A 24,779-nucleotide genomic window follows, 5' to 3' on the forward strand; every position below is an offset into this window, starting at 1 on the left:
GGCTACCCACAATAAAATATTAATACCTTACTAGAGTCAAAATTTAATTTTAAATATACTCTGAAGAAGTAGCTCAGGGTTAGAGGAGGGGAGAGCATTAATATTTAATGAAAATGTCTTTTTTGCCAGGCACTGGTCTGAATGCTTGTCTATGGTAGGTATTTTAATAAAACTTCCAACAATTCTGGGAAAAGAACATTCTTAGTCATCTTGTAGAAAGGAGAAAACTAAGGCTAAGAAAAGTTAAATAGATTGTATACTGCAACATATACAGCTACCAAAATTCCAAACTAGGATTTATTTTATCAGACTTTATATCATGAATCTCTTCTAAATGATACTGAAAATATAAGGTGAGGATAAACACTAAATAGAGCAATAAATACTGCCAATACTTGAGTTTAGTAAATCTAAATTGTGTTAAGAGTTTTTTCTCTGTTATTTTGTTCCTAGGCAGTTATTTGGCAGAAAAGCAGAGTGTCAGATCACAAGATGGCTCTCATGTCAGTTCTGGGAACTGCCATTATGGGCAATATGGAACCCTTTCAGTACCATTCTGAAGAATCGCAGGTATACAACAAAAAAGTCTTTTAATAATTCTTATTTACCTATAAAGGGGTTACTTATGCAAGATTGCGGATGGTAATAGGTTTTTTTTGGTTGTGTTTTCTTTTAACAGTTTTATTAATTATGTGAACAGTGTCAAGAAAAAAATACATACAGAGCTTACGTTTAACCTCCCTTCCTCAGCCCTACTTCCCTTTCTGCCTTTTCCATTTGTTCTTTTTAATTTTAAATATTGTGCTTATATTGAGTCCTGTTTTCTAATTAGTTTTTAATTTAGGATCTCATCTATTTACTTTTCACTGTGAAAGCAAAAGTATTGAGCTTGCTTGTCTTCCTTTTTCCTTTCCCATCCTAAATATTTATTCAAATTCCTTTTCTTGATCTATCAGCTGTAGGTAGAGCTTTCTTTGTAGATATTACTGGATGAGGTCTTTTATACACACAGTTTCTTTTACTTGCTCTTTCCTTTTTCAATCTTGTTAGTCCTACTTTTCTGTTATCAAGCTTAATAACATTTTTATGTAATCATTTTTAAGTCTTTAATCTTTGTCTGAAGATAGTATCTGAAAGTTGCAAACCTACATGAAATATATATTATGACTATAAATAATCTTCATTGCAGAACCAAATATTGTATTAGACTTATATTTTCTAAGGATCCAGAATTATGTCTCTTTCCCATGCATAATAACAGTATTCCTCCTGTCCCAATTAAATGGAGTTATGTCCTTGTACGCCCATCAGTTGCTCAAAATTTGCCATATTTTTATATGGAATGTTTTATATATTTTTTTGCTTTATCTGAGGTTTCTGCAAGTTTTTCTTTTTTCTTTCGTTCTTTCTCTCCTCTTTCTTAAGTGAAGAAAGTTTCTTGATCGTGTCAGTAATGAAATGCAGCTCTTTCAGTTATTCTAGCTATAGCTGGTAATCAGTTCCATTATTTTTGAAGTAGCTGTTGCTAAAACCCACATATTTTTTATTTGGATTGATTGTTTTCTGTGCCTTTTGCACAACTCTTACCCTGGGGGTTCTTTTCATAGAAATACTGGTTGGTTCCATTATTTCTTGTATCCCATATCTTCTCTTTCTTAGGGTTCATTCTCATTTTTCTGAGGTATGTCTTATAGTAACTAGCACAGAAAAGGGACGTAAGAGATAAACTTTCTGTGGCATAGCATGTATGAAAATTACTTCATTTTGCACCTTCACTTGTGATAGTTTGGTAGACTTCAATTTCTAGATTGAAAATGTTTTTTTCCTTAAAAGTTTGAAGACATTGTTTATCTTTGAACGTGCATTGTTGCTGAAGAGATCAGTGCATTCCATTTCTTTCTTTTAGGTGATATGTTTTCTTCTCTCTGAAAGTTCTTTACGATCTTTTCTTTCATATTTGTTCTTATGTTTTACAGGGATGTGTCTAGGTTCAGATCTTTTATCAGTCATTTGTTCATTGTACTGAGCACTTGGTTTAGGCCCTTTTGAGTCTGAAGAATCATTTATTTCTTAGCCCTGGGTTATACTGTTCCATCATCTCGCTGATTATTTCTTTGTTCTTTATGAAACTCCATATTATTGATTTTTTTTCCTACCGTTTTTCATCCTTTTTTTTTTTTCTGTAAGTTTTGGAGATCTCTCTTGCTTTATCTTTCAACCTTTCTGTTAAATTTTTCTTTTTTTTAATTTTGAAAGCTTTATGTTTAATTTCCAAGATCATTTTTTTAATTTACTTTTTCATAACTTTCTTATGGCTACAAAATCTTGAATCTCTCTGAAGATATTATGTGTTTAACTTATTTGTTCCTTGAATTCTTTGTTTCCTAGGAAGACAGTTGTTTCACTTATCAGGTCTTTTTCCTCCAAGCCTCTCATGTTATCACTGTGTTTCCCATGAATAGGAAGTCTAATTGGGAAGTCTTTTGTTTTTTTTAATCTTTGGTGATTAAAAGATTTTAATGTAGTAAAATGTTTCAGTCATTTGTATGTGACTTGTGCTTTTTAAATTATATTAAGAACTATTTTAAATTTATTATGAATCTGTGGATTTAGTTGTGTTATTAAAACTTGAAAATGATTGCTGGAGCTTTAAAACTTTTTAAAATTGCTGATTTCTAACCTAATTGCATTTTGGTCAGGGAGAACATGTTGATTATTTGAAATTTGTGGAGGCATCCTTTTTGATCCAGTAGGCTTGAGAAAAATGTTTGAGATAATCAGGTTCTGACAAGGTGTATTAAAATTATTACTCTGTTGCTTTGTCTCCCCCTACCCCCCTTACACAATGTCAAGATACTTTTTACTGTTGACTTAAATGATAGTTTTGCATAATTGGAAATCCATTGGTAGCTGAACCCTCAGCAAGGTATAGCCGCAGCTTGTTGAGGATTTTAATTAAACAAATATGCAGTATCCTTTTTAGAAAAACTTAGTAAAGTTATCACTGAATATTTTCTAGTTGCAGATAAACTTTTAGAAACACCATAATTTCCCATTTACTATTGTTTTATGACTTATACAAATATCTGAGCTTTGTTTTAGAATGTTTAAAATATGTTAAGATGGATCTTTACATAAAAATAAAATTAAAATATTAGGGGAAAATGTGTAACTTCGAAGATAAAAATATCAGTAGCTTAATGAACAGTGGCATTTTGTGCAAGGTTCTGGAAAAATTTACTTATTTTTAAACTTTTCCCTTTCCAATTTAATCTAATTGACAAGTGTACTTAATTCTAGAAGCTGGTTACCATCCTTAATGAAGAAACCAATTTTTTTATCTGATTCTTCCTTCTAGAGGTTCTGCTAGAGGTTTCAGTAATGTTACTGAGGATACAAATTTTCTTCTTACCTCTACTCTGATGTTGGCGTCATCTTACAGGTTGTTTATCTTGTGTATATAAGATGGCTGCCAGAAGCTAGTGGTACAATATACTAACATCTGTACGTCTTATGTGAAACAGAGAAACCTCACATCTTAATGTAAACTGGTGATTCTTCCCTTCAAAGTGAATAGCCCCTTAACTTATATGCCCACCTCAGGACCAGTAAAAGATGCCATGAGAATGCTATGTGTCTATTGGCTTTTGATTATCAGGTTCCCTTCTAAAGGAGAAGAGGTGGAGTGGATAACTAAAAAATATTGAGATTCTTTTAGAAAAAGGAAGGGAGAAATGGGTGTTATATATATATAGGGCTCTGTTTACATCTTTTATGAGATCATGATGATTCTTTCTTTTTGGTGGATTATTTTTTGCTCTTTAGGTTGTGTCTTTTATCCCTATTAAAACTTGTTTACTTAAAATGTCATTTATTTTATATTAATATTATACCAGCTGGCACAGCTTTTTCTGTCATTTTAATTTTGAACCTCCCTATATTCTTTTCCTTGAGTTATAGCACTTTAGAATTACATATAGATTTAGTTAATTTTTTTTTTATACAGTCTGGTAGAGTCTGGTCTTTCAATAGATGTTTGTCTTAGTCCAATTTGGAGAAAGAAACTACATAATTTCAATAGAGAAAGTTTAATATAAATAAAGTATAAAAGGGGTTTGTAATCACAAGAAATTGGCTAGTAAGAAGAAAAGAGAAATCTAAAGAATAAGGAAATAGCAGAAATAAAGAGCAGCTACCAACTTGGGCTGAGTGACAGCACCCCAGCAAGAACCTGTCCCCCTACCCCCTTCCTCTCTATGGCTGAGATCTAAACCTAAATCTAAATCTAGATCTAAAAGAAAGAAAAAGATTTCTTACCAAAGGGATTGTATCATTGATATAACACTTCTCATCAGCAGCAACAGCAGAGGGCTTAACTCTGGCTCCCTGAATGGCAGAGAAATCATTGTAGTGCTATACAGGCAGAGCTTGCTGAAAATCTGCCCTTGGGAATTTTCTGGGAATCCACATTCTACGATGCTGGGGATACTGTTCACAGGGTACTTTACCAGAGACACTGCTACAAAACCACTTGAGGTGAGTCCTGGGGGAAACCTGCTGGCCACTGGATACAGGTAGCCATTGTGCACTGCAGGAGGTGGGTGTCAAGGAGTTGTGAGTGCTGTAGGATCCTGTGCTGGAGAAGCCATCTGACCTGTGAGAGCCTGGTGTGCTCTGTAGGATGTGTATGCTGGGGAGCCTCCTATATGCAGTAGCAGCAAGGTGCTGGGAAGTTGTCTGTGTGTCTAAGTGAGCAGTGGAATGAGGACACTGTATAAAATGCCTTTATACCCTAATGGCTCTCCAGTGCCCTCTATTGACAAGTTTAACATCATGTCAGGTGGCATAGGAAAAATTTATGAAACATTCAGATCCATTTTTACAAATTGGGCAATGAGTGAATATATTTATATATATATTTATTATTGTGTGTTTAGACTTATTTCTGCCATATTATTTTGAGTTATCTACTTATTATACCTTTTGCTTCTTTGTCTTTTGATTAATAAATTACCATAATTCTTTCCTCATTCCCCAAATAGATATGGATTTTATCATAATTTCATGACCCTCTGAATCCCCTGTTCTGTCGTTTATGTTGTTATCTGTGATTTTATTTTTACACTGAAGAGCTAGTTATTTTTTTTGGTCAGTTACATTTATTAACTTATTTATATCATTTCTTGCTGTTTTCTGTATCTCATTTATTTGCTTAGCATCATCTTTATTCTTCATGAAGTATGTCCTGTGGTAGTTCTTTCAGCAAGAGTATGTGTTTAAAAGGTAGTTTCTAAAAATGTCTTTATTTCTCCCTCATTCTTTAAATGCAGTTGGCCTATGTCTGGAATTCTCTTGCAATAGTTATTTTCTCTCAGCATTTTAAAGTCATTACTCATTGTTTGCTGTTAGCTGTTGCTGCTGATGAGAAGTGTTATATCAATGATACAATCCCTTTGGTAAGAAATCTTTTTTCTTTCTGATAGCTTTTAAGATTTTATCTTTATGCTTGATACCTGCAGTTCACTGAAATATGTCCACATGTAGATTTATTTTTATTTATAGGACTTAAGTTCTGAATATGTGCTTTTAAGCTGAGAATTTCTGTATTTTTTCAAATTTCAAAAAAAAAATGTTACTTTCAAGTATTGTTTTCCTGCCGCTGCCTCCTGTTACTAACTTCTGCAGCTCCTTTAGATGTATGGTGGGGCTCCTCAGATTATTCTTCCATCTGTCTTCCATTGATGTTTTTATCTCTGTAGACTCCCTGCTAAGCTCTGGGTGAATTTTCAGTACTGCCAGTTCTTTATTCCCAAAATTTTAATTTTATTTCCAAGATTATTCATTTTCATAATTTTTCTGTTCTAAATTTGATTCATAGCTACTAATTTGGATTTCTTTACATTCTATTCTTTTATGGATGCTATTTTTCTTACACTTACTAATTTCAAAGTTCTTTACATATTGCCCTATCATTCCTATTTTCTTAAGAGAAAATGCTCTCATTCAGTGCTATTTTTTTGAACTTTTTTTTAAAAAGTATAATGTAATATATATGCAAAGTAAAGAAAGAAAAAAAGCAATAGTTTTCAAAGCACTCTTCAACAAGTAGTACAGGACAGATCCCAGAGATGTCATGGGCTACCTCTCAGGAAGAAATATATTTTTTTATTATCACAATCGACTTTTTTTGTGAAAAATACCATATATACAAAAAAGGCAATAAACTTCAAAGCGCAGCACAACAATTAGTTGTAGAGCAGATTTCAGAGTCTGGTATGGGCTACAGTTCCACAATTTTAGATTTTTGCTTCTCGCTGCTCTAAGATACTGGAGACTACAAGGAATACTAGTTTAGTGATTCAGCAATCATATTTAAACCCTACCTTCTCTGTATAACTCCACTATCACCTTTGATCTTTATCCCCATCTTTAGGGGTGATTGGGCTATGCCAATTCTAACTTTTTCAAGTTGGAAGGGGCTGTCAGTAATATAGGATAGGAAGATGGAACTAGCTGATTTTCTGGAGAGGCTGGGCCCTCTAGGTTTCAGGACTTATCTGGTCCAGGAACCCATTTGGAGGTTGTAGATTTTTGAAAAGTTACTCTAGTGCATGGAACCTTTGTAGAATCTTATATATTGCCTTAAATATTCCTAAGGATTGGCTGGACTGGTTTTGTTTGGAAATGGGTTTGGCAAGTTATGATAGGTAGCAATGTCTAACTGAAGCTTGTGTATAAGAATGACTTCCAGGGAGTCTCTTGACTATTTGAACTCTCTTAGCCCATTCATGCTATTTTATATGCTTTGAAAGTTTAATTTGCAAAGTAATTTTGAATGGGGATTTATTGTTTTTGTTTTTTCTCTTCTCCATTTACCCGATCCCTACTCCTTGCCCCAACCTTACCCAGAAGCCCCAGTTCAAAACCAGGTGTTATATTAGTAGTTTATGCTGCTCTCCTGCCAGGAATTTTACAGTTCTTTTTCCATAACCAACTTGGCTCAACCTTATTCTTGGTTTTGGAATTGTCTCTGCTCTTTCTTGTGACCCTGGCAAACAGCCCCAGCCAGTAATCACAGTATGTAAAAGCATTTGGAGGGGGCACTCACAGACCCTGTTTCAAATGGAAAGACTGATTCCAGTCCCCTGCTTTGCATGGGGTGTTTTCTAACTCTTTTTCCATACCGAAATTTAATTTCCAACTGATGCAGTTTGTTTCTGGTCCTAGTGTGCCTGGGGCTTTTGACTTCAGCCATCATTACCTTTACATCCATAAAGATGTTTGTCTTATTTTTATGTGACTAGATCTTTTGAAAATTTTTAAAACTGATTTTTCTGTCACTATATTGCATTTGTGGTAGGGATGGAGGAAAACAGGAATTTCCATGAACTTTACTCCACTGTCTTGACCAGGAGTACTTCAATTTCTGTTTTGGAGACATAACTCCTTGGTGTTATGGAGGCTTACTTGAAAGAGGAGAAAAATTAGTTTGAGGATACCAAATAGGATTATTTTTCAATAACAGCAGGGTAGAGAAGAGGAAATGGGTTTGACAGACTGAATAGTAAAGGAATACAGGAAGAGAAGCCAGTTGGATAGCAAGGTAGAAGTGGAATGAAATATTGTTTCGAGTTTGGAATGTGGTGAAATTGAGAACATTTTTGTGACAGTCAGTTGCAGATAGTGAGTATTTGTAGAGACAAGTCCAGAAATACAAAGAGCCTATAGATATATATCATAGTATCAGTGGTAGGGTAGTTTTTGAAACTGTAGATATGAATGAAATTACTCTGAAAGAGTATAGAGAGAGCCAGAGGAACAGGTCATGATAATGTCAAGGGGACATCATCATTTATAGGGAGTAAGCAGAGGGAGAGAAACCAGCAAAGCAGATTGAAAAGGAAACATGGAGGAAGCAGCAAGACCAAAAGAGAAGGTTGAAACACGTTCTCATACAGTGGAATGCTTCCCAGAGAAAAAATTGTCAGTGTCTTCAGGTGCTTCAGAGTCCTAGAAAAAGATTATTTGGAATTGGTCATTGATTTGGTTGAGGTAGAAACTAGATTATAGGGAGTTAGAGATGAAGAGAAGAACAGAGGTCCAAATTTGAAAAGCATCCAGGGAAGAGGTATTTCTATTTTTCTTTTTGCTTTTTTTTAGGTTGTGCCCAGGTGAGCAAAGAATCTTGAAAATCTAATTTTGATTTTGTTTTACTGGTTTGATATTTTAGATGTTCTTTTTCTGTGAACTAGTATAATTTTCAGTTTTTATAGCATTTTCTAAGATTTTGCTGTTTTATTTTACTTTTCCATGTAACGTGAATATACTTTTATTTCTTAAGGTTATCCTAAGCCATTTTTTTTTTTTTTTTTTTTTTAAAGGAAAGACAGAGAGAAGGAAGGAAGGATAGAAGGAAGGAAGGAAGGAAGAAAGGGAAACATTTTTAAACATTTTCTTGTTTTATTGTATTCTGTTTCTCCGTTTTTGTTACATGGGCTGGGGCCGGGAATCGAACCGAGGTCCTCCGGCATAGCAGGCAAGCACTTTGCCCGCTGAGCCACCGCGGCCCGCCCCCTAAGCCATTTTTATAGCTCAATGTTTAAAAAAAAGAATTATTCAGTGGCCAACCAAGGTGATGTGAAGGAAAATACTAGCTATATCATGTATGTCCTCTTTATTTTAGTCTTCATTCTTATCCAGGGCAGAATTTTTTTATCTACAAACCCAATAGGAACTAAGGAGGCTCTCCCTGCTGCTCAGCACATGCTTTAAGAGGGGTCTCATATTACCTGGTAAATTATACCACCATTTATAAATGCTGTGAAGTTTTACATTTAATTAAGTAGCATCATTTAGTAATGGATTATCTAAATGTATTAATTTATTTTTACAAATTGGCACAATTTGGCACTGTGACAATAATGCACTTAATGGTCTAAAATTAGTTATGCATCTCTTTAAACACTTATTTCCAAGGGCAGCAATAACCATCAACATAGGTTGCAGCCTACAGGATATGTTGGTAAGGAGCCTCCTGGGTTCTCCCTAACTAAAAATAGTACCTTAACAGATTTGGTGGCTTTCTGTATTAATCTAGGCTGGAATTTTACTATTAGTTTTTCTGAAGTACATCTAGTTCCAGTTGTTTCAGATAAGAGATTATAAGACTGTATTTTAAATTACATGACCAAAATCACATAGCTATATAAACTGGGATTCAAACGAAGTCAGTATGGCTCTATACTATATTCTTAATAACTCTCTCTATATTGCCTTTAAATAGTTTATTAGTTAAAGGTGCAAGTAGGAGTAATTTCCCTGCCTTTAACCCTCTACTTTCACTTCTGTCTAATCTTCTTTTCTAGGACCTCTTTCATTTTCCTCCTCCTCTTTAGACATTTATAAAGTACAGAACGATACCACGTACAGCAAAGTTTCTGTGGAACAGTTTTTAAACTACACAGTGCTATCAGTGTTTACCCCTGAGAAAGTTAATTCAGAGACTAAAAGAGTTATTATTTTTTTTAACTATGAGAAGTGAAAACCTAGTCAGATAGGCTTCATAGCATATTCAGTATGAAGATAGAAACAGCCTTTTTACAGAAAATGGTGGTTAAGAAGAAGAAGATAAACAGTCAGAAGAAAGTTGCAGTGTTAATTAAGAAATATTTTTTAAAAAAACAGAAAGAAGATATGATTGAGCAGAGAATGGTATCCATACTATATGTCCTATGACACTTAAGTATTTGAAAGTGTGATCATTCATGAAGATTTCATGAAGAGTATTGATTTTTCCTTAAGGTGGAGTTGCAGAAAGAGAGAGAAGCAGAAGATACCTGTTTAATAGCTTCAGCATTTTTTTAAAAGTTTAATGCTTAAGACATGGTTACCAGGAAGCATGTGGCTCATTGGACATTAGGATTAAGATTCATTTCTTTGTTTGTACCTTTTAATGTTTTGTGGATAGCTAGACCCATGGAACCACATGTATTGGTTACAGTGTATATTAAATTAATTCTGTAATTACTGTATTACAATTACAGATTTATCTAAGTGGATTTCTTCCAAAACATGATGCAGATCACTCTTTCACAAGCCTTTCAACTCCAGAAAGGAGTTTAATCTTTATAAACAGCCGACCGATATATCAAAAAGACATATTAAAGGTAATTTCTCATAGAAAAAAAATATCACTTGACTTAGATCTGTAATTAAGCTATGTTATTTGTCAAATTGTTAATAGGCTCACTGCCAATAATTTGCTCTAATATAAGAAAGAGAAAAGAACGGAGCTGCAATAACATTTATTAATTGTGCTAGGTACTTTATATATGATGTCTCATTTACTTTTCACAATAAATGTGAAATATTATTAATGTGATATATTATTACATGCATATATTGTGAGAAAACTGTGATGTTAAATGACTTTCTTAGGTCACATGGCTAGGAAGTAGCAGAGTTTGGATTTTAACCATAGGCCTTCAGAACTTACACAACACTATGATCTTTTAACCATGAAGCCATTTGCATCGGGTATTTGTACTTCTGTGAATGTTGGTGTTTCATGTGTGTTCAAAACCTCTGATCTGAATTAGAATTACTACTTAGATACTACTTTTTCTAATATGCAGTTACTTCCACTCCAGTTTCTTAGTTGAATCTGTTCCTTTTGATGGTGTTTCAAGGTTAACAATACTCTCTTTACTTACATAATTTTTTGTCTTTTATTATATATATTTCTAGTTAATCCGGCATTACTATAATCTGAAGTGCCTAAAGGAACCTACCCGTTTGTATCCCATTTTCTTTGTAAAAATTGATATGCCTACAGCTGATGTGGATATAAATTTAACACCAGATAAAAGTCAAGTATTATTACAAAATAAGGTAATCTTTTATGAAATAATTTTTGGTACTAATTTTTGCTATTTAAAACTTTTGCTGTCCTAACCATTTTCATATGAAAAAGTTTTGTTTACATTTTTCTTTTTTTTTTTACTATTGTTTTAAATTTTATTGTCTGTTTATTATAATTTACCCTAACATTTATTAATTGTATTTTTTAGGAATCTGTTTTAACTGCTCTTGAAAATCTGATGACAGCTTCTTATGGACCACTACCTAATTCACATTCTTGTGGAAATAATAAAACAGATGTTTCCTTAGCTGACATGGTTGTTAATAACACAGCACAAACACATGTGCTTCTTAATAAAACAGGATCATCTGCAAATAATTATCCAGATGTTGATATTTCAGTCATTTCTTTCCAAAATGATGTACCTAATAATGAATCTGGAGAAAATAGTAATTACTGTGTTAATGATCATTGTGATGGTCATTTTCGCAGTGGAAATTCAAGTATTGATAAGGACACGAGAAACACGTTTCAAGAGATCCCAATCAATAATTTATCATGTGGGGACACCCAGAGTGAAAACAGTGAAACTTGTTTTGTTGGTTCTATTAAGCAAACCCAATCAGAAAATGGTAATAGAGACCATATAGGTGGGAATGGGGGAAATGAAGAGGTAGTAGTTCCTGAGAAGCCTTTCGAAATTTGTGCAGATGACTGGAGTAAGGGAAACGCACTTAAAAATTTGATGGGAAAGAACATTGAACCTGTGAAAATTTTAGTGCCACAAGAAAGTTTAGCATGTAAGCTAATTAATAATAATCATCTAATCCCTGAGCAAAAGAATGTCAGTGAAGATTCCTGTAACAAAAAGTCAAATGTGGTAGATAGCAAATCTGGACAGCTAACAGCTTATGATTTAATTAGCAATCGAGTAATCAAGAAACCCATGTCAGCAAGTGCCCTTTTTGTTCAAGAACATCGTGCTCAGTTTCTCACAGAAAATTCTAAGAACAGTTTAGAAGATGCAGCAGTACAAATTGAAGAACTGTGGAAGACATTGAGTGAAGAGGAAAAATTGAAGTAAGTTTCCAGAGCTTTCATGTGACCTGAAGGCTCCACTGTTTCCATTCTATATGACTCACTGAGTTAAAAAATTGTTCTAACTTTTATTTATGGGAAAGCGGGATGGAAAATGCCTTTTGGCTTGGCTAGAGTAACTTTTTTTGTTAATTTTGAGAAATAATGTATTTTTTGGTACAAGCCTTAACTGTTTTCAGATTATTAAATTTGTTGCTAAGGTTTTCCAATCTTCCCAATTTCAAACCACCATTTTCATATATTTCTTTTCTGTTTTATGTTAAGCAACTTTCCTTTGGTAGGGTTTTTTAAGCTTTTATAGTAAAACAGTTAGATAGAAAGGTTTTAAAGAAATATCTTGACTATTCCCTTCTTTAAATTGGTCCCCAAAATATGTAGCACAGTATATAAAGTTGTGCCAATGTTGCAGATATAATTTAGTGTTGTTAATACAATCCCTATTTAGTATAATTCAGATTCTCCCCTAAAATTTTATAATAGGTAAATGTGTGATTTTATCTATCTTTGATTAAAATGATTACATATTACTTGCCATCTTTAGATCAGATCATCTGAATAAATTTCCCAAAAATAATATGATATAATAGGTCTTATTGACCTAGGGCACTTAGCATAAACACAAAATAATTATGTTTTGAGTGAGCCAACAGAAAATTAAGAATGGAGCTATACTGCCAATTGTGTATTGTTATTGAAGGCATCTCAATATTTATTATGTCAGACATTTGGAAAAAATTTTAAACATAATCCATCACCTGACCTTTTTTTTCTTTGAATTTTTCATTAACTCATTTAGTCTTAGAATGACACTATCAATTTATAATAATAAATGCCACTATTAATATCAACAGGGGAAATCTTCATATATTAATTTTTTTCTTCAGTATCTATTGTGTCTCTTTTTGTCTCTGTCTGTTGATGTTCATTGCCTAAATCTATTAATTCATTCAGGGTTGCGATATGGTGATTTTCTACTTTTGCCATTTCTTTTTAGTTATCAGCTGAAATAATTCTATAAAGAGAAACTAACCCACATCTCATATGTATCTACCTGGTTCTTTTTATAATCATTGACTTAGTTCACTGTTACCATCCAGCAGTGAATGACATGATTTTCTGAGAATTTAGGAGTATTAATTTCTACTGTGAGAGGGAGTTAGCTTTTAATAAGAGTGAGGAGTCAAAAGAAGTGATATCAAAGCTGAAATCTAAAGGAAGAGTAGCAGTTAGCCAGATAGGCTGTGTGTGTGTGTGTGTGTGTGTGTGTGTGTGTGTGAAAGAGAGAGAGAGAGAGAATGAGAGAGAGGAGAGTTAGTTGCTGGGTAATGGTGGTAGAAATGGAAGCTTATGGTGTGAGGAAGACTAATATTTTCTGTGACCTGAAAGAAGTATAATGTGCATAGATTAGTGTGAAATGAAGAGAGGTAGGCAGGATCAAGATTCTGTAGCACCATATAAACCATGTCAAGGAGTGTGGAATGTCTTCTGAGAGCCTCAGTTTTTCATCTATATAAAAAAAATAGGGCTTTGTAATCATGTGGTCTCTAAGGTTCCTTCTACCTCTGAAGTCCTTTCCTCTTTATTTTAGTTCTTGGAGTTGTCTTCAGTTAGCAGATTTTATTAAGTGTTTTTATTAAAATGTTACTAAAAAGACTTCATATTTGTCTGGTACATTTAGAGTTTTAATCCCTTTATGACAACATCAAGAAATAAGTATTACTGTGTTACAGAAGATGAGCTTAGGGAAGTACACATATCAAGTCACACAGTATCTGGCAGAGCTAAGGTGTGAACCCCGGTCTTCTGACACACAATTTCATTTCCCTTAAATTTATTTATAAGAGCCGTACCTTAGAGAATTTTCTTTGTTCTTAGACTGCTAGTGAGAACCACTCACAATAAAGTCAAATTTTCTAAGAAATGCTATGCTGTTCTGCAGAATGTCTAAGTGATATGCAAAATGAGTTGCACTTAAGCCGTTTCTTCTAAATGAGACACTAGTTTTATACAATTTTAAACCTAGCATCACCTAAAAAAACCTCACACAGATCTTAACACACACCTGTGCTGAATTTCTTTGCATATAGACACTAGAACTCCATTTGTAATTCCATTATGTAGCTAATGACTTGTTAATATTGTATTTGGAATGCTATTATCACATGGTACATAATTGTTCTCAGTAAATGGTAGTGATCATGTTGTAACTTACGCTACAAAACTGGAATGACATTTTTTCTTAATACTTTACAAGGATCCTAATATTTCAAGATATTGTTGATAAGGTCTTTTAAGGCAAGAGCGAAGTCTATATTATATTAGCCCAAGGCATATTTTATATATTTGCCTTTTAAAAGTTCTTTCTGTTACATGTACCATCTCCGAGCTGGAGTGTACAGCTAATTATGTGGAAAGAAATCCACATAATTGGATTTGTAATTATATTGGGAAGAAATCCACATAATTGTTGAACACCAGCCCAGTAGGACAGGTTATCAGTGAGTGTGTCCTGATCTGTTTTTGGTTTGTTGTCAATTCAATTCAATAAATAAGTATTAAGAACCCATGGTGTGGCAAGCATCATGCTAAGAATATAGCAGCAAATAGTCCCTACTTTCAGGGTATCTGTGGTCTAGTAGTAATGGTCTGGTTTTGCCTGGATTGAGTTAAAATTGTAAATGTAATAGGTAACATTTACTAAGCTTTACTGTACACTTAGTACTATGTTAAGAATTTTTTTTTTTTAACTTTTCATACATTTTTTATTCCCCCGAGGTGGGTGCACTGTTCCTGGAAGTACTGCAATACCAGGTTGATGCGTGGAGTGGTCGGAGCAAGCTCCTATTCCACCTCCTAATTCCAAAATCCATTTAATATATTCTTGGATAGAGGACGTATCAGATATTAAACTGATAAGAACAGATACTACACTTGATCTTAGCCAAAAGGCTGAGAAGCGATATGTTAAGAATTTTAAATGAATTATATCATTTAATCCTTAAAATAATCCCCTGAGATAAGGCTGTTATTATATACTTTAGGGATAATTGAGTATTTTTTCTGAATAGGGTTGAAATTTATTTGCAACAACTGGTCATAACATAGCAGGAACACTCACTATAATCGTTTTGAAAAAAAAATGAGAACTTAAACTACTAAAATTAATTATTTATTTTAATACTCATTGCATAAACAAAGCCTGTACCAGAAATGGGCTGTAAGAGCAGAAATCTGAGGCTACAGCTATAAGCTGCTAAGAAGAAAATTAATTTAACACTCCAGCCCTTATGCAAAAGTACATTTTAACAAAAGGAACCAATGAAATTGAGGATGGGATGAAACTTAGAATTTTGCCCTTTTCCTCTTAAGATATGAATCCTAGAAATGTTAACATCCTACACTTTAACTATTATAAATTTTTGTATGTTTGGTATTGCAGAAGGGAAATTGGAGTCCTAAAGGCAGCAAAAACTATACAAAGTAAATGGTACAAAGAACAAGTATATACTAGTTCTACATTGTGGGAAAAAAATAGCAAACAAGATAATGGAAAATACTCGATACTGAAATCACTAATTTCTAATAAAAGAGAAACCAGGATGTGGGCTTAGACAATTATGAATCACTGTTAGTCTATGCCTTGACTAGGAAGAGGAGGGAAGAACACAGCACATATTCTTACTGCATATGTATTGTCTTAAAGGTGCCCTGCCTCCATGTTGTGAATGCTGAAAATTACAAATGATTTTCTTACCTGAATAACAGTTATGCAATTGAAAGAAATGTGTATTTAACTTTGAATACAGTAAGTCCAGAAAAGTTCAGTTGCATTGCTCAGGAAGATGATGATTTGAGAGCTGTCTGAGAATAGAAAAAAAACATAGATGTTTCCAGATCTGATGAAAGTAGGAATAATATAACAACTTAATTTGTTGTAAATTTTAACAAAATTTATTGTTAGCTGTTACCTTGTAGCCTCACAACAAAAGATATTATTCCAGTTGCCATTAGAAAATGTCAACCTCTTTTCTTCTTATGGGCCCCAAGGTGTCAGGTTACAAGGACTGTGGGTAATAGGGAGGCAGGGAAAGATGGCAGCTTAGTGAGGTATGGAATTTAGTTCATCTTCCAGAGCAGCTAGTAAATAGCGAGGAATGGTACAGAACTACTGCTGGCGGACCATCAGTGACCCAGACACACAGGAACACCAGTCTGGACCAGGTGGAACAGCTGAGATCCCACGTAGAACTGTAAGTCCCCCAAGCCACAAAGGCCAGTGCCCCTCCCCCAGGGGCACGGCAGGCTGGTTCCACCAGGGGAAAGGAAATAGACTTTACTAGCAGCAAGGGCTTAGCTCAACCAAGTTACAAGTGCTGAATTAACAAATTCTGACTACTGAAAATAGGCCCCCAGCACAGATAAACCAAGAATAAGCATTAAAGTTACTAGGAGTTTTTGCCACAGCAGAGGTGGGTAGGCTGATGGAAAAAAATTAAAGAGAGGCATTTTGAGCTGGACAGAACAAAATAATGATAAAGGGCTGGACCCCAAGAAAAGGTGGCACAATGAGAGACACAAACCAACTTAAGCTCTTGATTGACAAACCGGAGCTGCAGGGGTCTGGCTCTAAAAAGGCTTTTTTTCTGCTCCTTAACAGCTCATTAGGTAGAACTGGAAGCCCTATCAGATTCCAGCACTGTGGCAGGCAAGGATGGAATTAAGCTTGTCTGAGAGACAAAGTAGTCAGGTGAAAGGAGTTAATTCCCTAAAAGGTGAATCTTCCCCAAGAGAAAGGCAGGGCCCAGCTCAAGTGAAATCTGTTCTTCAAGGAATACAGGCCCCAGGGTCTGGAAAACTGAAGCAATTAAATCCATCATATTCCTCACCTCTGTCTCAGCAATGCCCCCAGCAGGGAAAGTCTACTGAAATTAAAGGTACCACATCACTTTACAATGGTGGGATGCCACTGACAGATGAGTGTCACATGCTGGACAGGAAGGGAAAAGCACAGCATCTACAGGCTTCATAGGAAACTGTTAACCTGCTGGGTCTCACCCTCAGGGAAAACTGATGCTGGCTACAATTTCCTCCTGAAACGTGGGCCTGTCTAGATGGTGAAAATCTGACTGGGTCTGTAATATCTGAGAGACCTTCCTCAAAAACAGGCTTCACCTAGGCAGAGCAAGAAACAGAAAAAACAAGAACTAAAAAATCCTCATCAGTTAAACAGAATTTATGCTAGAGGTCTAGAATAAGTTGAACTGGATGTCAAAGAACAGATAGAAAACAAAGCCATCGAGCAAGAAAATCCTAGGTAAAGGAGTGAAAATAACCTCCAGAATAAGCTCATTAAGGAAATCAAATACCTAGATGCCAGCAAAAAATAAGTCATACTAGGAAAATCAAATATTATGGCCTAGTTAGGGGAACAAACCAACACTTCAAATGAGATACAGGAGTTGAAACAAGTAATTCAGGATGTTCGAACAGCCATGAAAATTCTCATCAAAAATCAAATCAAGCTGAGGGAAGGTATAAAGAAGACATTGGGTAAACAAAAAAGAAATTGAAAGTTTGACAAAACTTCCCACAGAACTTATGGGAACAAAAGGCACAAAAGAAGAGATTAAAAAAAAAAAACACATTAGAAACCTACAGCAGTAGATTTGAAGAGGCAGAAGAAAGGTTAGTGAGCTAGAGGGCTAGACATCTGAAATCTGATACACAAAAGAAAATATTAGGAAAAGAATGGAAAAATATGAGCAGGGTGTCAGGATATTGAATGACAACATGAAGTGCACAAATATACATGTTGTGGTTGTCCTAGAAGAAGAAGAAAAGGGAAAAGGAAGAGAATGAGTAATGGAGGAAATAATCACTGAAAATTTCCCATCTCTTATGAAAGACATAAAAATTACACCTCCAAGAAGTGTAGGATACCCCAAACAGAATAGATCCAAATAGACATACTCCAAGACACTTACTAATCAGATTGTCAGTCGTCAAAGACAAAGAGAGAATTTTGGAAGCAGCAAGAGAAAAGCATCCATCATATACGATGAAAAGCCCAATAAGACTGTGTAAGTTTCTAGAAATCATGGAGATGAGACAGCCATGGTATGATGTATTTAAAATTCTAAAAGAGAAAAACTGTCAACTAAGAATTCTGTATCCCGCAAAATTGTCCTTCAAAAATGAGGGGGAGATTAAAGTATTTTCAGACAAACAATCAATGAGAGAGTTTGTGACTAAGAGACTGGCTCTGCAAGAAATACTAAAGGGTACACTCCAGGCAGATAGGAAAAGGCAGGAGAGAGAGGTCTGGAGAAGAGTGTATAAATGAAGATTATCAGTAAAGGTAAAAAGAGGAAACAAAAGATATGACATAAAATCCAAAAGACAAAATGGTAAGAGAAAGTACTGCCTTTATAGTAATAACATTAAATGTTAATGGATTAAACTCCCCAATCAAAAGACATAGACTGGTAGAATGGATTAAAAACAGGACCCATCTATATGCTGTCTACAGGAGACTCATTTTACACCCAGTGACAAAAAAGGTTGAAAGTGAAAGATTGGGAAAAGATATTTCATGCAAACAATAATCAGAAAAGAGCAGGAATAGCTATACTAATAGCAGACAAATTAGACTTCAAATGTAAAACAAAGACAAAGAGGGGCACTGTGTATTAATAAAAGGAACAATTCAACAAGAAGACATAACAATCATAAGTATTTATACACTGAGCCAGAGCACTCCAAAGTACATGAGGCAAACACTGATAACACTGAAGAGATAACCCTCTACCATAATAGTTGGAGACTTCAATTCACTGCTCTTATTAATAGATAAAACATCTAGCAGAGAGTCAATAAAGAAACAGGCAATCTGAATAATACAATAAATGAACTGGACTTAACAGACATTTACAGAAATTATCCCCCCACAGCAGCAGGATACACATTTTTCTCATGTGTTTGTGGATCATTCTCAAAGACAGACCGTATGCTGGGTCACAAAGCAAATCTCAATAAATTTTAAAAGATTGAAATCATACATAACACTTCCTCAGATCATAATGGGATGAAGTTGGAAATCAATAAGAGGCAGAGGGCCAGAAAAGTCACAAATATTTGGAGGCTAAACAATACACTCTTAAACAACCAGTGGGTCAAGGGAGAAATTATAAGAGGAATTAGCAAATATCTCAAGGCAAGTGAAAATGAAAACACAACATACCAGAATTTATGGGATGCAGCAAAGGCAGGGTTAAGATGAAAATTTATTGCCTTAAATGCCTATATTAAAAAAGAAGAAAGCAAAAATTGAGGGAGTAACTGTTTACTTAGCAGAACTAGAAAAAGAGCAGCAAACTAACCCCAAAGAAAACAACGAAACAAATAATGAAGATTAGAGCAGAAATAAATACAATTGAGAACATGAAACCAATCGAGAAAATTAACAAAATCAGAAGTTGGTTCTTTAAGAAAATTAACAAAATTGATAGAACCTTAGCTAGGTTGACAAAAAAGAGAGGATGGAAATAAATAAAATAAGAAATGGAAGAGGAGACATAACTACTGACCTACAGAAATAAAGGAAGTAATGAGAGGATACTATGAGCAACTATATACTAATAAACCAGTCAACTTATGAAATGGACAACTTCCTAGAAAGATATGAACAACCAACATTGACTCGAGAAGAAGCAGATGACCTCAACAAACTAATCACAAGTAAAGAGATTGAATCAGTCATCAAGAAGCCCCCCCCCCCCCCAAAAAAAGTCCTGGAACAGATGACTTTACATGTGGATTCTACCAAGCATTCAAGAAAGAATTAGTACCAATCCTGCTCAAACTCTTCAAACAAATTGAAAGAGAGGGAAAGCTACCTAACTCAAATTATGAAGCCAACATCACCCTAATACCAAAGCCAGACAAAGATAATACACGAAAAAAAATTATGGACCAGTCTCTAATGAGTATAGATGTAAAAATCCTTAACAAAGTATTTGCAAATTGAATCTAGCAGCACATTAAAAGAATCGTATATCATGACCAAGTGGAATTTATTCCAGTTTCGCAAGGACCATTCAGTATAAGAAAAGCAATTAATGTAATACACTGTGTTCTAGTTTGCAAGCTGCTGGAATGTAACATACCAGAAATGGAATGGCTTTCAAAAAGGGGAATCTATTAAGTTTCAAGTTTACATGTTCTAAGGCCGTGAAGGTGTCCAAATTAAAGCAAGACTATAGAAATGTCCAAGGTAAGCCATCCAGGGAAAAAATACCTTGGTTTAAGGCTGATTAGGTTCAGAGTTTCTCTCTCAACTGGAAAGGCACATGGCAAACATGGCAATGTCTGCTCGCTTTCTCTCCAGGCTTCTCATTTCGTGAAGCTCCTTTTACTTCAAAGTAAAAGGTTTCCTTCTTTTACTTCCAAGGTATCTGGTGTATGGGCTCTAGCTTTTTCCAAAATGTTTCCCTCTTAAAGGACTCCAGTAAGAAGCCCCACCCTGAATGGGTGAGACACATCTCCATGGAAACTACCTAATCAGAAGTTACCACCCGCAGTTGAGGGGTCGCATCTCCATGGAAACAATCAGAAAGGTCCCACCCAGCAGTGTTGAATGAGGATTAAAGGACATGACTTTTCTGGGGTACACAGTATTCAAACTGGCACACACTGAATCAACAAATCAAAGTAGAAAATCCACATGATCATCTTAATTGATGCAAAGAAAGCATTTGACAAAATTCAACATCTTTTCTTGATGAAAACACTTAAAAGGATAGGAATAGAAAGGAACTTCCTCAACAGGATAAAGGAAACATATGAAAAAACCCTTGAAATTTATTGACAGTTAATGCCTTATGGTCTATCTTGGTGACTGTTCCATGTACACTTAAAAGAATCTGTAGGAAGATGGCGGCTTAGTAAGACACGCGGGTCTTAGTTCCTCCTCCAGAAAAGCAACTAAAGAAACAGAAACAATACAAAACAGCTCCCAGAGCCACGACAGAGACCAAAAAGACAGCGTACCCCATTCTGGAACGGCTGAACGGGCAGGGAGAATCCGCTGCGGTGAGATACCCGAGGGGCGCGCGTTTTCCCGGCAGGGGCGGCTGGCGACTGGGGTCCCCTCCACGCATGTGGCTCCCCGTTCTGACTGGGAACGTTGGATAGCGGGGCCCTCCTGCCACGCTTGGCGTCTCGGGCCAGCTGGGCTGTTTGGACCGGCACTCCCCCAAGCCGCGGCGGCCGGCGACCCCCCCTCCACACGCGGTTTCCTGGGCCGACTGTGAGATTCGGATTGGCAAGTTAAAGGAGCCACAGCATCTTTTACTGGTGGGCCCCGCAGACAGACGAGCGCCACGAGCACCACCTACTGGGCAGGAAAAGAAAAACAGAGCCCAGAGATTTCACAGAAAAACCTTTCAACCAGCCGGGTCCCACACCCAGGGAAATCCGATCAAATGCCCAGACACCAGCAGAAAACAATGGATGACGCTCGGAAAACTGAAGATATGGCCCAGTCAAAGGAACAAACCAATAGTTCAAATGAGATACAGGAGCTGAGACAACTAATGCTGAATATACGAACAGAAATGGAAAAACTCTTCAAAAACCAAATCAATAAATTGAGGGAGGACATGAAGAAGACATGGGCTGAACAAAAAGAAGAAATAGAAAATCTGAAAAAACAAATCATAGAACTTATGGGAGTGAAGGACAAAGAAGAAAAAATGGAAAAAACAATGGATACCTACAATGGTAGATCTAAAGAGACAGAAGCTACAATTAGTGAACTGGAGGATGGAACATCTGAATTCCAAAAAGAAAGAGAAACTATAGGGAAAAGAATGGAAAAACTTGAGCAGGGGATCAGGGAACTGAATGACAATATGAAGCGCACAAACATACGTGTTGTGGGTGTCCCAGAAGGAGAAGAGAAGGGAAAAGGAGGAGAAAAACTAATGGAAGAAATTATCACTGAAAATTTCCCAACTCTTATGAAAGACCTAAATTTGCAGATCCAAGAAGTGCAGCGCACCCCAAAGAGAATAGACCCAAATAGGCGTTCTCCAAGACATTTACTAGTTAGAATGTCAGAGGTCAAAGAGAAAGAGAGGATCTTGAAAGCAGCAAGAGAAAAACAATCTGTCACATACAAGGGAAACCCAATAAGACTATGTGTAGATTTCTCAGCAGAAACCATGGAAGCTAGAAGACAGTGGGATGATATATTTAAATTACTAAAAGAGAAAAACTGCCAACCAAGACTCCTATATCCAGCAAAATTGTCCTTCAAAAATGAAGGAGAAATTAAAACATTTATAGACAAAAAGTCACTGAGAGAATTTGTGACGAAGAGACCAGCTCTGCAAGAAATACTAAAGGGAGCACTAGAGTCAGATACGAAAAGACAGAAGAGAGAGGTATGGAGAAGAGTGTAGAAAGAAGGAAAATCAGATATGATATATATAATACAAAAGCCAAAATGGTAGAGGAAAATATTATCCAAACAGTAATAACACTAAAAGTTAATGGACTGAATTTCCCAATCAAAAGACATAGAATGGCAGAATGGATTACGACCCAGCAATACCACTGCTAGGTATCTACTCAAAGGACTGAAGGGCAAAGACACAGATGGACATTTGCACACCAGTGTTTATAGCAGCATTATCTACAATTGCAAAGAGATGGAAACAGCCAAAATGTCCATCAACAGATGAGTGGCTAAACAAACTGTGGTGTATACCTACGATGGAATATTATGCAGCTTTAAGACAGACTAAACTTATGAAGCATGTAATAACATGGATGGACCTAGAGAACATTATGCTGAGTGAGTCTAGCCCAAAACTAAAGGACAAATACTGTATGGTCCCACTGATGTGAACCGACATTCGAGAATCAGCTTGGAATATATCATTGGTAACAGAGACCAGCAGGAGTTAGAAACAGGGTAAGATAATGGGTAATTGGAGCTGAAGGGATACAGACTGTGCAACAGGACTAGATACAAAAACTCAAAAATGGACAGCACAATAATACCTAAGTGTAATGTAACTGTTGGAACACTGAATGAAGCTGCACCTGAAATATAGTTTTTTGTTTGTTTGTTTGTATCTTTTGTTTTTGTTTTTTTTCTTTTTCCTTTTTATATATATATATATATATTTTTTAGTAGTATTATTATTTTAATTCTCTTCTCTATATTAACATTCTATATCTTTTTCTGCTGTTTTGCTAGTTCTTTTCCTAAATCGATGCAAATGTACTAAGAAATGATGATCATACATCTATGTGATGATACTAAGAATTACTGAGTGCATGTGTAGAATGGAATGATTTCTAAATGTGTTAATTTCTTTTCTTTTTTTATTAATAAAAAAAATTAAAAAAAAAGAATCTGTACTTCACAGTTGCTAATGTAGTATTCTAAAAATGTCAATTAAGCAAGGTGGTTGGTAGTAGTGTTCAAATCTGCAGCTTTACTGATATTCTTTTGGGAGGAGGTCTCACTGTCAGTTACTGAAAGAGGAATATTAAAATGGACTTATTTCTCCCTTTAGATCTGTAAGTTTTTGCTTCATATAATTTGAAGCCCTGTTGTTATATGCATATGTGTTTATGAGTGTTTTACCTTCCCAATGGCTCCTTTTGTCTTATGAAACATCCCTCTTTATCTCTAGTAATACTTCTTTCTTGAAATTTACTTCATCTTGTATTACTATAGGTACTGGCTTTCTTATGCTTACCATCTGTATAGTGTATCTTTTCCCATTTTTTTAAACATTTTTTATTGTGAAATATAACATATTTACAAAAAAAGCCATAAATTTCAAAGTGTATATATATATTTTTTAACTTTTTTTTATTGTATAGTGTAACATAAAAACAATAGTTTTCAAAGCACTCTTAAGCAAGTGGTGACAGGACAGGTCCCAGAGTTTGTCATGGGCTACCATATGATCCTCTTATATTTTTCCTTCTAGCTGCTCCAGAATATAGGAGGCTAGAGGGCTTAAATACTTTTTTATCATCACAATCGACTTTTTTTCCCTTCTTTTTTTTGGTGAAAATTAACATATATGCAAAATAGCTATAACTTTCAAAGCACCACAATTACTTGTTGAACATATTTCAAACCTTGACATGTGTTGTATTTTCACAATTTTAGATTTTTGCTTCTAGCTGCTCTAAAATACTGGAGACTAAAAGAGATATCAATTTAATGATTCAGCATTCATATTCATTTTTAAGTCCTATCTTCTATGTATAATTCTACCATCACCTTTGATCTTTCCATACCTCTCTTTAGGGTTGTTTGGGCTATGGCAATTCTAAATTTTTGATATTGGAAGGGTCTGTCACTAATATGGGGTAGGGAGATGGGACTATCTGATGTTCTAGAGAGGCTGGGCTAGGTTTCAGGATTTATCTGAACCAGGCACCCATCTGGAGGTTGTAGGTTTCTGGAAGGTTACTCTAGTGCCTGGAACCCTTGTGGAATCTTATATATTGCCCTAGGTATTCTTTAGGATTGGCTGGAATGGTCCTGGTTGGGGGTTGGCAGGTTATGATAGATAGCAGTGTCTACCTAAAGCTTACATAAGAGCAACCTCTAGAGTAGTCTCTTGACTCTATTTGAACTCTCTCTGCCACTGATACTTCATCAGAAGCATTTGATTTTGAGGAATTCCCATTTATCTATTTTTTCTTTTGTTGCTTGTGCTTTGGGTGTAAAGTTTAGGAAGCTACCGCCTATTACTAGGTCTTGAAGATGTTTCCCTACATTTTATTC

General features: G+C 35.3%; 1 protein-coding gene and 1 non-coding gene across 13 annotated transcripts in view; one reads left to right on the forward strand and one right to left on the reverse strand.

Moving 5' to 3' along the window:
- Positions 1-24,779, forward strand: part of PMS1 (PMS1 homolog 1, mismatch repair system component) — a 124,703-nt gene that overhangs the window by 80,660 nt on the left and 19,264 nt on the right. For 7 of the 12 annotated variants that reach the window (XM_077154427.1, XM_077154425.1, XM_077154432.1 and 4 more), the window contains 4 exons: positions 454-570; positions 10,044-10,166; positions 10,747-10,890; positions 11,070-11,941. In XM_077154427.1, coding sequence (XP_077010542.1) covers positions 454-570; positions 10,044-10,166; positions 10,747-10,890; positions 11,070-11,941 — 1,256 coding nt within the window. Of the gene's footprint in view, positions 1-453; positions 571-4,355; positions 4,537-10,043; positions 10,167-10,746; positions 10,891-11,069; positions 11,942-24,779 lie in introns of those variants that run through there. The other 5 variants (XM_077154435.1, XM_077154434.1, XM_077154431.1 and 2 more) reach the window with 5 other exon arrangements.
- On the reverse strand, positions 14,734-14,920 carry LOC143678616 (U2 spliceosomal RNA). The gene has a single exon (XR_013173395.1). It is a non-coding gene; the product is annotated as a U2 spliceosomal RNA (small nuclear RNA).

This window comes from Tamandua tetradactyla, chromosome 3, assembly GCF_023851605.1.
Source record: "Tamandua tetradactyla isolate mTamTet1 chromosome 3, mTamTet1.pri, whole genome shotgun sequence".
In the NCBI taxonomy this organism is placed as follows: Eukaryota; Metazoa; Chordata; class Mammalia; order Pilosa; family Myrmecophagidae; genus Tamandua; species Tamandua tetradactyla.